This window comes from Hakea prostrata, chromosome 10, assembly GCF_041222555.1.
Source record: "Hakea prostrata isolate BN-2017 chromosome 10, UWA_Hpros_2, whole genome shotgun sequence".
NCBI classification, from domain to species: Eukaryota; Viridiplantae; Streptophyta; class Magnoliopsida; order Proteales; family Proteaceae; genus Hakea; species Hakea prostrata.
In genome coordinates, this window is record NC_142609.1 from 31,900,860 (window position 1) to 31,914,719 (window position 13,860).

At 37.5% G+C, this 13,860-nt stretch overlaps 1 protein-coding gene across 1 annotated transcript in view; it reads left to right on the top strand.

Annotated features, from left to right (window-relative positions):
* LOC149002497 (calcium-dependent protein kinase 21-like) overlaps positions 1 to 12,966 on the top strand; it is a 32,356-nt gene extending 19,390 nt beyond the window's left edge. The window contains exons 7-8 of the mRNA XM_089136491.1: positions 12,221 to 12,341; positions 12,418 to 12,966. Of these exons, the coding sequence (XP_088992617.1) occupies positions 12,221 to 12,341; positions 12,418 to 12,474 (178 nt within the window). The 3' untranslated portion in view covers positions 12,475 to 12,966. The remainder of the gene's footprint in view (positions 1 to 12,220; positions 12,342 to 12,417) is intronic.
* Positions 12,967 to 13,860: the final 894 nt, after the last annotated feature.

Below are 13,860 nucleotides of genomic sequence, written 5' to 3' on the forward strand. Positions count from 1 at the left end.
GAAGGATGGGGAGGAATCCTTAAGTGGAAGCCACAAAAGCATGACCCACGAAACAGTGAAAAGATAGCGGCTTATGCCAGCGGGAAGTTTCCGGTCATCAAGAGCACTATTGACGCTGAGATTGCAGCGGCTATAAATTCTCTTGAAGCTTTTAAGATTCATTATCTGGATAAGAAGGAACTCATCCTTCGCACTGACTGCCAGGCTATTGTCAACTTCTTTGGCAAGACATCAACACACAAACCATCCAGATTACGGTGGCTACAGTTTGTTGACTACATCACAGGAACCGGTGTTGTAGTTACCTTCGAACACATTGAAGGTTCCAAAAACTCCCTCGCAGACAAACTCTCGAGGTTAGTATTGCAGGCATGTCTAATGGTAGCAGCTCAGAAGGCGGAGACTCTACTGATGGAGTCCCATATGGTGAACTTGAGCACCAGCTACTGTACGAGAAGGTCCAACCTCTTGCCTGTCCACTCTGGGAACAATACACTGCAGGAATGGATGCAAGGGCCAGAACACACAGCCAAGTCTACCAAGAATGGTTCAAGGCTGAGATGTATGAAGTGGAACTCAAGGCATATCATGAGCTCATGGAAACAACCTCTCAGTGGCTTAAGGTTACCTTGGAAGTTACAAAGGCGCTCAACACTGTCGGTGGCATACAGGCATCTAAAGTGGTGCAGTGCTCACGAATCAAGAACCAAGACCCCGAGGCTAGCCAAAAGCTACTGGAACTGGAAAACCAAAGGGAGCAGTTCAGTCTCTACGAAACACTGTTCCGAGAACAACTTAATGAAGCCGGAGAAAATGTTGTACAGGCCCTGGACACTCTATCCAGCCTTACTCAGCAGTTCAGAACGTGGACCCCTTGATCGTCCTCGACGGAAGACCTCCTGCAGGCATAAGGAAGCGTGTGGACCCTACAATAATTCAGCACTTTTGGTGCTATAATGTAAACTTGTTTGTCGTGTTGTGTCGGCTAGTTCAGCCTGACTTAGTGGGTTGAATAGTAACTCCACCTTGTGAAAGTAGATCCCTACTTTTAGCTCAGTGCGCAATCAGTGCGCCTTACTTTCGGTGATCTGTCTGTCACCTTTAGGTAGTGCTTATCCGAAAGTAATCGCGTGATTGACGATGGGGCCCCAAGCGCACCCGGATCACCTTCCTCAAGGCTATATAAGCACCTCAGAGCTATTGTTTCGACATATTCGAAAACCACATACTCTGAGTTTTGAGTTTCGAGTTCTAGTTTTTCTACCACTTGTAACTTGTTCAGTTGATCAATAAATACCAATGTTTTCTTCACTCATGTGTGAGTAAACCCTTTAGGGTTTAGGGTTTAGGGTGGAGGTGGGGGTTGATCTTATCTTGGTTGCTCAATGCTTGAGTTTCTTTAGGATTTTCATTTCCAGGGTTTGGGTTTAGGGTTCACAGATTTGGTCTCTCCGAGTTTCGAGTTCTAGTTTTTCTACCACAACCTCGGTTGATCATAAATACCAATGTTTTCTTCACTCAGTGGAGTAAACCCTTTAGGGTTAGGGTAGGGTGGAGGTGGGGGTGATCTTATCTTGGTTGCTCATGCTTGAGTTTCTTTAGGATTTTCATTTCCAGGGTTTTCATTTCCAGGGTTTGGGTTTAGGGTTCACAGATTTGGTCTCTCTCTCTCTCTCTCTCTCTCTATATATATATATATATATATATTCTCTGTGCGAAACTAACTCTTTTTTTTACCTCAATTCCTAGAAAATATTGTAGGTTACCTAAGGATCTTTTTGGTATCAATTCTCATTTTCTATTATGACTATTTAAAATAAATAAGTACAAGAATTCATTATTGGTCAAGAATGAAAAATGGTTTGGTGACATTTTTCGAGAATAAATTATTGAATGAAAAATAAGTTTGGTATGTCAAAATGAAAATTTGTTAGAAAATAATAACGAAAATCAATACAAAAAAAAAACCCTATAATCTAAATATTAACAATAATTATCAAAAAAATGCATCAAACAAAATATTAGCTTAAGAATATTCATATAAACTGAGTCTTGCAAGAAAACAATCATACTTACTACAATATTAATGTAATGTCTACTAAAATTAAAACTGCTCCAAACACTTATAAAGAAAATAAACATTCAAATATTCAGTATCTATCCTAATAAGCTTCCATGATTTGTTTTGCAATTTTGTTTCGATATGCTTTCCATTGTAATTGTTCTGTGCGGCCTACCACATTGGCAATGTCCAAGATCTCATCATCATCACTATCACCGCTTTCAAATCCACCATCAAGCTCTCCCTTCTCAGCTATAAAGTTCCCTGTTACAAACAAATTACAGGATGTAAGCCTCTCATAGATTAGGACAATTAATATAGTAAGAATCTCCAATAGAAAGCAAAAAAACAAACAAGGATCTCCATTTTTGTAACAAATAACACTCTGTCACAAAAGATTCACGGGATGTATACATCAGGATGCATATCATTAAGTAGAGATGCTGAACCACAATCTTTTAAATTTGTAAAGTAGAATTAAGGCCTTAAGCCATCAGTTCAACTGGCTTTTTTACGAAATCGCCTATGGGCCAAAACTCTAAATTAGTCACTTCAATATTTGACCGATCATCTGAAATTATAGTAACTAGACAAGCATCAACTTCAAGATCTGGATCTGCAGGGCAATCTAAAACCTTATACCCTCCAATTCACGTAGCATGGTTTATTTAAGAAAACTTCCTCATCTTAAAACACAAACTTGCATCTCTGAAGAAAATTCAGTTTCCATTCAACTTGCTTAAAGAGCTTTCAAGATCTAAAAATTTTATATCCCAGCAAAAATAACCTTTGGCGTGCCATTCCTCTCATATTCCAGTGGAGCTTCAACAAGTAAAAGAGATCATTCTGAGAGAGATCAATGGTATGGAAGGTTTGGTTTGAGAATGGGTAGGGAGCATTTCATAGCTTCGGAAATTTATAGGAGAGATTTCCAAAAGCTTGAAATGAAAGCTAACGAAGAGCATTGATTACTGTGGTTTTTGTACCATTAAAACTCTAAGACAGAAAAACTCTGTAATAAGGTTTCTGCAAAAAGAAAGAGAAGTGAGAAAATGATTGGATTTTCACCCCATTAAGGATACTAATGAGTCATTTGATCATCTGTTAGTCTGGTGGGAATATGTGGATAGTAGCTATGTGGTATGGGTTGAATCAAACTGATCACCTAATTTAAATGAATATCACCTCTGCTGGTACTTCCACCAATGCCCTAAACTAAAATAAACCATTGCCAAGGATCTCTTTTCATCAGCAACTACGAAGTTGCAATTTCACTTAAACATTTGATCCTTATGGTTCGCATACCATCTACAGATATAGCCTCCTAATATTTCAAAATTTCCAACCTCACAGGATCTATGGGACTCTTAAGCCTTGCAGCCCCCAGAAAATTACTTGGCACCCCTTTCTGTGTGTTAATTTCTTCATTAGCAGAAATATCTGCATACGTTCTAAAATTATGGATATAATTTATAAGGGAAAAAGAACACTGCCAGGCAAGTGGCAGCACTCCATACATCCTCACATAGGTCAATGAAATGACCAACCACCCTTTTCCCCTTGGTTACCCATATCAGCGTTCCTATTGCCCCCACAGCTCAATATATAAATAAATATTTCAATACATTCTCCAAGGGTAGTGAAGGAATTAAAGACATCAAACATTCAGGGATAACTAAGAAATGCCACATTTGAGCATCAAACCAGTTCAGAGTTATCAGTTAAGTTCAACAACCAGTCTTGAGATAAGCCTCACACAGGTTCTGATAAATATTTAAAAAAGGTAAACGAATAGATCAGGATACATAGAGTTCTTGCCACAGGGTGGAATCTTACTATGAGCTCATCCTCTGTTACTTCGGATGTTATGATCTACATTTTTCATCCTCTGTTAGTCTTATTTTCATTTTTGCTGAATCTCATGTATGAAACTCCATTAACTTAGCGATTATGCCTCTAGTAGAGGATTAGATTATGAATTCTGAAAAATGTTTGGAGAACTATCATAACAATCAGACAAGAACCATAAACAGAGACTGAGTTGTCAATGCAACAAAACCAAAGAGAAAGCCCATTTTTTTCAGAATTTAAGAAAGTTTTAGAGTGGAAATTGGAAATTAGAAACTGATTGATGTCCGGTTTTAGTATCCATAAAAGACAAGCAACATCCCATAAAGAGCAGGGGAGGGGTAAACTGTAAATGAGGTACTCGATTAAACCAACAATAATAAGACTAGAATCTGAAGAATCTGCGAGAAGAAAAGAGCGAGAAGAATCTGCTATAGAGGTACTCGATTACCTTGAAGAATTTGCTGCAATAAACGTCTGCGAGAAGTGAGAAAAGAGCAATTGAGAGAGGGTTTGAGAAGCGCCTTTTAGAGAAGCAAAGCCTTGAGAATCTAGTGAGACAAGAGGAATTGAGAGAGGGTTTGAGAAGCACCATCAGAGTTGAGAAGCCAATCTGTTGCAGGTTAGGCGAGAAGTGAAAATGGAGGGATTTTGAGAGGGTTTGCGCCATTCAAAGAAGCCTCCTCGTTCGTGCTTGTTAGTGTTTGAGAGTGGGTTTTATAAAATTATGTGTATTTACTGTTATACCCCCAGCATAACTTTAAAATTTCAAGTAACCCCATGCATAAATGGTGAGAATGAATTCTCACCATAATCCATAATGGACAAAAAGTCCATTGTGGATTTTGGAAGTTTTTCTATTTTTTTAAATAGAAATAAAAATGATAATAGATGCCAAACAATTTAAAATAAAGAAAAATTCTCATAATAGTGAATGAGAATTGATACCAAAAAGAGCCTAAGTCTTTAGTTTGGAAACATTTTTGTAAGTGTGCCTTAACTGCATTGATAGCCAGCATCACTTCTTGAGAGAATGATATCATCAACATAAATTGCCATAATAAATACATTAACACCTTGTCATTTAACCAAAAAAAAACTTAGAATAAAACTAAATAAACCTAAAAGACTCCATAGTCTTGCTGAATTTCTCAAACCAAGCCCGCAGAGACTGTTTGAGACCATAAATTGCTTTATGTAATTGACAAACACTGGCAATATCCTCCCCCTGAGCAACATACCTTGGAGGTTGCTCCATATAAACCACTTTATGGAGATCATCGTATGAGGATGCATTATTGATATTAAACAGAAAAAGAGGCCAGTCATGATTTACAGCTAAAGAAATTAACACATGGACAAAATTGAGTCTAGCCATGGGAGAAAAAGTCTCAAAATAGTCCACACCATATGTTTATGTTTAGCCTTTGGCTACCAGACGAGCCTTGAGCCATTCATATGTACCATCAGAGTGATACTTGATAGTATACACCCATTGACAACGAACCACATCTTTCCAAAGGGGTGAATCTACCAAAGATTATGAATTATGAGATTGTAAAGCATCCATTTCCATATCCATTGTGGCTCTCCAGCCAGTAATTTTAAGAGCCTCATTATAGTGGGTTGGAACATGAGTGATAGATAGGGAAACCTTAAGATGACAAAAATTGGGAGGTAGATGAGCGATAGACACATAATGGGAAATAGGGTAAACAATATTGGAATGTAGAGTGTAAGTATCTATACCTTTCTTTAGGGCAATTGGTAAGTCATCCAAAGTCTGAAGGGGTCTCCACGAGAAGAATCCATTGGTGGAGAGGGTGAAGGTGGAATCATAGTGGGAATGGCATCAACATCCATTGGAGGAGAAATGCGAGTGTCTGAGGAACTGAACTATCCACAACATGATCTGCCAACTTACGCTTTTGTTGATAGACCTATAGAGGAGTACTATGGGTTGACGAAACTAAAGATGGAATGGGAGGAGCATCATCCAAAACAAAGTTTTCATTAGACAAAGATGGACTTCAATAATTCAGGGTATTATAAAAAAAAGTCACATCAACACTTAACAAATTGGTTATGATGAATAGGATTGTAGCATCGAAAACCTTTTTGAGTACATGAGTACCCAAGAAGTGCACTTTATAGACTGGGGAGAAAGCTTATCTGCAGTATGGATGGACATAACCAAACACTTTAGGGGGTACTGAAAACAGTTCCCCATTAGGAAAAACAATTGAAAAAGGAGATTGGTTAGAGAGGCATTCGGTTGATCAAATGACCATGGTAGAAGATGTCGCTCTCAAGCGAGATCTCGCTACCATGAAAAACCAAGATCTCGACCATCTCGGTGAGATCTCGGTCGAGATATGCCATTTTTTGGTCGTCAACTCAGTAACCCATCTCGATGGGTTTTAAGGTCCCAGTTGGGCTAAAACTTGGGATCTAGCCTATTTAAGGACTTTTGAACACACTAGTGGCATTGGATTTGTGAGAAAACAACCCTAAGTATGATTTCTAAGTCTACCCATAGTGTGAAACCAAAATGCTGTAGGATTAGAGAATGCAAGGTTATATAACATGTAATATAAAACCATTAAGGCATATAAATGAAAATCAAGTGTATCAAATGCATCAAATAACTTAAATGTCATCAAGATTCCATCCATATGAGTATTACAATCTTGACTTTCGAGAACAGAATGATAACAGTATACAACCATTAGAAGTTCTATATAAGTCATTAATGCATAAGTTCATAAGTAGAGGATGATTAAGCTTCCTTTGATGTTATAGATGTGCTAAGAGTAGTTGCAAGTGAAACTTTGGCTGAAATTCGCAAAAAAGGGGGCAAAAATTGAGAGTTCCAGCAAGATATGGCGAGATCTGGGGCGAGATATGGCAAGATATAGCGAAATATGGCGAGATCTCGAGCAAGATATCTCATTTCGCAGATCTTGACCTTGATCTTGTCTCGGTTTATGAAAAAACCGAGATATCTCGCGAGATCTACCACCATGCAAATGACACAGTTAAAACACGATCACACCACTAATTCTTGGGCAAATTAATATGAAGTAAAAGTGCTCGTGCTACCACTAAAAGGTGACGATTCTTGCACTCAACCACTCTGTTTTGTTGGGGAGTGAAGGAACAACTAATTTGATGAATCAGCCAAAAGAATCTCAAAAGCTAGATGTATCATTTTGCACATATTCTAAAGCATTTTTGGATCGAAACACTTCAATAGGCAAAGAAAATTTTGTCTTTATTTCATGCACAAATTTTTTGAATATAGATAAGGACTCAATGTCATCCTTTAAAAGGTATAGCCACATGAGATGGGAAAAATCGTTCACAAAAGTCACACAGTACTGAAAACCATGCTTATATCTAACTCTGCAAGGACCCCAAATATCAGAGTGAATTAAAGAAAATAAAGACCCACTGTGAGGGACAGAGCGAGGAGTATAGGTGGCACGATGATGCTTCCCTAACTCACACATCTCACAGTTCATTTAGACACAGACCTAAACGATGGAAATAAAAATTTCAATCTCTCTGAGGAAAGATGATCCAAGCGACAGTGCAACTGAAAAGCATCTACACCATCATCTAAAAGAGTCACAATCAAGGCAATGTCTTCTAGATAGTAAAGTCCATTCCGTTCGCACCCTTCACCAATTGTTTTCCTCATGTGAAGATCCTAAAAGACACAAGAGGGAGGAATGAAGGTTGCAGAGCAATTTAAAGCTTTGGTCAACTGGCTAACAAATAATAAATTAAAGGGAAAATAAGCAACATGCAGAACAGATGATAATGTAAAAGAAGGTGTGGGAGAGACACTTCCAGAACCTAAAATAAGGGTGGAAGTCCCATTAGCTATAGCAACAAAACTATTTAGAGTAGATTTAGAAAATGAACTAAAAAGGGATGACTTACCAGTCATATGGGAAGAAGCCCTTGAATCGATGATCCTAGGGGTGGATGTAGAAGTAATTGTGTGTTACTTACATAAGAAAGGGTTGCGGCAGAAGTACTAGTGGACGTGGAAGTAGCGGTTTCAATATTTTGTAGGCACCAAAGGATTTGGCTCACATCATGTTGTAGAGTCTTTGATAGTTCCCAGAAGAAGATCTAGAAACATTATCGTTAGATGTTATTATTTCGGTACCACTATTATATATGACATGATTGGCAAATTGCTTGGCCCATTCTGGCATCTCATGCCTAGCCCAACAAGCCTCTACTTGGCCCATTCTAGCATCTCATGCCTAGCCCAACAAGCCTCTACCAAGTGTCCAGTTTTACCATAATAAGTACATAGGTGAGATGACTTATCCGTTTACTAGACACCATGACCACTATATGGTCTACGAACTCCCCTTCATGGTGGGAGATCTCGCTGAGATCTCGCAAGATATCTCACTATCGTGATATAGCGAGACAAGATGGGATGCAAGACTTGAGAGATCTCGCTAACGAGACTTTCTTCACCTCTTTAGGGGCTTTAAAAAGCCCCTGTCTCACTCAAGAGAGGCATATCTCGCCTCTCTCTCGCTGCAAGGCCATTTTGCCGGAAAACTCAGATTTTGGCCGGAATTTGTTGGGGATTCAACATAGCAACATCATCAACTCATCTACAACAGTAGATTCAAGCATATTTCAAGTGATTCAAGCCTATTTCAAATGATCTTCAACAAATGTAAGATTTTCCCCAAATTTGAATTTTTTCAAATAAAAGGTTCTACAATGGGTGTTTGAGTGTGGTATAAATATATGTTGATGATCAAGCTTTGATCTACACTCTCATTGAAAAAAAAAATTGAATTTTCTGTTTTTAATTTTTTTTGAATTTTCGTATTTAAAAAATATATTATCTAAAAAATTAAAATTATAAATTATAAATAAATACTTATGATATGAATGTGATTATTGCTTATGTTAAACTACATTTAGAGGGCTACAATCCCATGTACTAATATTTTGATTATCATGCTTGTTGTATTTATTTTTATTTTTTTATTTGAATAATTAAATAAGAAAATTATGAAAATAATATTTTATTAAAAAAATATCTTTTTTATTTATTTATTTATTTTTAAATGATGCTTATATTATGTAGTTTATTTTAAAAATACAAACATGTCTGTTTGAGCATTGTATATATGTTATCTTAGAACAAAGTGTGTGTTTTGTTGTTTTATAAATTGTTTTTATGTATCTAAAAATTATTTTACTGATTATTTGGGAACATTCATGTATGTATTTCAGACTTTCAGTGCTGTACATTTGAATCTTAAATAGCAACTAGTAGGAGTGGCGGCACTGGTAATGGGACTCAAGACATTGCTTGGCAACATGGTGATCCCTTAACTGCCGACACGAAAAAATCCCGATGCAAGTATTGCTTCAAGATTTTGAATTCTAATGGTTCAACAAGATTAAAGCAACATTTGGCTGGTGGCTTCAAAGATGTTTCCAAGTGTCCCAAGCTTCCTTATGAAGTGCAAAAAGCAATTGCAGCAACTTTAAAGGGAGGGAAACAAAAAAAGGATGAGATGACACAAAAGCAAGGGGAATTTGAGGACACAGTGCTATCTAGACCTTTTCTTGATGTTGATGAGGAGTCAAGCGACGATGAAGAAAAGAGGAGGGTTATGGGTGTTGAGTCAAGGGCCGAATGGAGACAGATGAAGGCTGCAATGGAAGTTAGCAGACAGTCCTTACATGTTGAGAATGTGAGGCAATATGAACAGACAAGGGGAGCAGGTGGTTCGGGCACCTAGACATAGTTTTCAGGGAACTGAGAGGACCGAAAAGAGGAGGAAGACTAGACATTATGATTCCAAATTTGACCAAGACCCCTCCCTCTTCAAGCAACAAAACATCTATCAAAGAAGCATTCTATATATGTTTGCTAGAGGTAAAGAAGGCAGTAGGGAGGAAGCTAGGTTGGCAATTAGCAAATTTATGCTCTACAACAACATAGCAGCCAATGTAGCCAAAACACCATACTATCAAAGGATGATCAATGTAGTTGCTAGGACTTGGATTTGGGACTGGGCACGACCCCCTCTTCTTTCTTTAGACTATTGTTTTTTTGTTTTCCGGATGTGGATTGAGCATTTTGTTGAATCTTGTTTTCGCTCTTGTTAACATTCTAATAAAAAGCACCCTGTGTGGATATAATAGACTTTTGGGTGGAAATTGTCACCCCCAACTTATCAACCGGGATCTCTATGGTACACCCCTTAGATAACCAAAGTGTATACCTTCATTCCAACTGACTCAAGTACACATGCACTCCTTATGGCTAATAACCGGTTAAGAAAGTGTATACCTACATCTCATATACTTATGCTGACGATTTCAAGAAACTCGATCCTGATCTATATGAGCGTTACATGTCATTCACTCATTCGTTGGAGACGAATGTTTTCAAGCCAGGGAGAGTTGATGCAAAATTAAAGGCATGTATAACAAAGAAAAGCCCAATGGGTTTGGCCCATCAAAGGCCTAAGGGTATGACCCAAAAAATAGCCTATGACTTTCATGGATTAGGACTGTTTTAGTGGATTAAAGTTAGCCCACATATTTTGATCTTCATGGGCTAGACCTAAGCCCAAATCTAGTTTTTAAAATGTCAATAAAAGGGGCTGAGCTTTGAAAATAAGAAGATCCCATTGTCAAAGGAATTTTCCTTTGTTCAGAATTAGGTAGTAGTTGAGTCATTAATAGGTAGGTGTTAGCTAGTGGTTGGATCTTATGTTTAATGTTTACGTCTCTTTAGAATGTTATATAAAGAGACTTGTGTAAGAGGAAGACACACTCATCATTTGAAATTAAATTGCTTTGTTAGCTATTCTCCTCTTTGGAGGAACCTTGTGTTTGATCAAGGTAGATTGGTGTCCAATCCAATCAATCCATCTTCCCGTGTGAAGCCCAGGTGTACTTTGTTGTCTTTGTTGTTCTCTCATTTATGCTATATCATTCCCTCATTTCTCCATCTAACAATAAGCCCATCTAGTTCTTAATCTTCTATTCTGGTTACTACCCTTATCTTGATGTACAAATCTGTCCCTACTGTTCTGATGTTATCCTGAAGTTATCATTGTGATAGCTGTCTAGATTTCAGCTTTGCTTCGCATTTGAAATCTATCTCATTCTTAAGTCTGTGAAATCTGAATTTCCTTCCTGTGAAAAGATCCTATTTGGCTTGCCCACTGCGAGTATCCTGAGTACATTGGTAGCTGTCTAGTTTCAGCTTGCCATTGAATCTATCCATCTAAGTCTGTGAAATCTGAATTTCCTTCCTGTGAAAAGATCCTATTTGGCTATTATTTTGATCAATCAAATACAGTTCTACATTACCCATTCTATGAGGGGTTGAGAGCATCTGTCAGAAATCCTTTTCTGGTGACAATCAAGTGGAAGAAAAAGAGAGGACATCTTACCTTCTGAATCCATTCTGCTCGCCGATGACTCCTCAATACCTTATCAAGTCAAGAGATAGAGGACCTTTACTAATTCAAAAACTAAGACCTTTTAGCAACATCTGGTTGAGTTTCGGGCTTTAGTTGGGTTCCAAGAGGGTCACCTGTTGACACCCATAGATTACAAAATAATCCAAATGCATCTCTTCACTTCATTCACTCTTCTTTACTTCTTGACACAACAGTGTTCTGTAATCATATTACCTCTGGTTGAAGTCATTAGATATTTCTGTAGTATAGGGAAAAAGAAGTCTACCTGGTTGCAAGAAAACTGTTCCAAAGGCATCAGCATGCAAAATTACCACCCCTGAAATAAAAAATCTTATACATGTTGCTATCCCTGAGGGCCTCTCATTGGCCCCTACACCAGGGCAGTGGCCTTCTGACCAAGCCATCTCTTTCACATTATTTTTATTAGTCGGAATCTTGAATAATCCCTGCTTTGGATATTACTATTTATACCAATTAGGCATATTTTGGCTATTCCACTGCTCTGGAAGTCGGAACCATGATGGTGCCTTGACGATACTGGTTACCTTGTGTTGCCCCTTGGTTATACGTATCTCTTGACTAAGTGGGTTAGTACTCAGCATTCCAACATAATATTTAGTATCAACGCAGATGCAGTATGTGATGATTTATTGGAATTTGGAGATGCGAAGTCAGTTGTTGGACCTATTGAGTTTAAAGGCATCAAATGACTTGGTCAGATGTAGAAAATCTGTGCAGTCAAATTTGTGAGGAGTGTGGCATTACCATAATCGACTCCAGATGTTGACTTTCTTTTCTGTTGGATGATGTCTTTTAGGTTTATCACGAGAGATGAATTGAGAACAGCAATGAAGGACTATGCAATGGGTGATGAAGCCAGCATCAAGGATATAATACAGGAAGTGGACAAAATAATACAAGAAGTGGACACAGATAATGTAAGTTTTCTCCATCTTGAAATTCTATTGTCTGCAATTGCATCATTAATGATTATTGAGTCTATTGTCCCCTCAGGATGGAAGGATCAACTTTGAGGAGTTCAAAGCAATGATGAGAAGCAACATCCGGTGAAGCGTTTCTAGTTTCAGTATAGCGGCTTTTCATGTGTGTACTGATTTTTGTTTTATGATATTCTTGATGAGCAGGTAGATTGGATCTATGAGAACAGTTAGAACATTAGATGTCTAATGTATGTGTTTTGCCGATATTCAATGGATCCTTGTTTTAGACCATCTTTGGCTCTGTTCTGATCTTCAATACAATGGCCCCCTTGGGATGTTGTTTGTAGTTGCAGGTGTGGTTGTTCAAAAATATGTAGTTTTGGGAAGACTTATTTGATATGGTTATCAGCTGTTTTTTACAATCTCGCCGGCATGCATGAAATGACCTCTCTGCCCCGTATTATAGGAAATTTCTTCCCACTCTCATCGGTACTCTCTTTTATACTTCTTGCTCAGAGAATCCTCTTCCACAAATAAATGCGTCAAATGCCATCACATTTGGTTTTCTATATTTGTATTAGGAGCATGTTTTTGTCTTTATTTTATGAATCTTTATCATTTCTTATTGTTATTTGTATGAATGATTGTCCACCATTGTTTTGGTTTAGTATGAATGTAAGAAATAGGTATGACCACATCAAATATTTATTTATTTTTAATTAAGATTCGTCTAGGCCAGCTTACATGCATCTCGACATCTTCAGGGTAGCTCTATATATAGGAAGGGGGGGTTGATGGAAGTCCTAGCCTCAAGAGATTTAGATTTGAAAATCACATATTTATTATTACTATGCTGTAATGTTTACAGGTAATTTAGTGGAGAAATATATATATATATATATATATATATATATATAAAGCAGAAATTGCATGTTAAATGCTATGATTTCCATTTGGAATAAGATTGTCTCGAGTCACGTGGTTTCGACTTCTTTATCTACTAGTTAGAACATGCACGTGCAAATGCACATTGCTCTAGTGCATTTGCACTCTCCACTCTTTTATTTCAAGAACAAAAAAGAGACAATGTTACACCAAGGGGATCAACCAAATGAATTATTGAAAAGAGTAACAAAACAAAAAGAAATTGCAGGCACAGAGATGGAACGTACGCAGAATTCTTATTTTCTCATATGTGACTGTGAGTTTGATCACCGGTAGACACAAAGAGCCAATGGTGTGATCTCTGCTTTTTTTAATTTGTAAAACCGGATTGTAGCTGATTTTTTGCAATAAGGGATGATTCAGATCGGCGTTGTTCTATCTCCCCCTCCTTTCTAGTTTGTTTTATGGGAAATTTTTTCTCGTTTGTGATTTCTATTGAATCCATCGAAGTAAATCATTCCAACATTTCTTTGAAAAAGGATAGGAAAATATTTGCCATGAAACACAAGTACATAGTATGATTTTCTTTTCCATGATCTTTACGCAAAAAAAATATATATTTTTCTTGTCC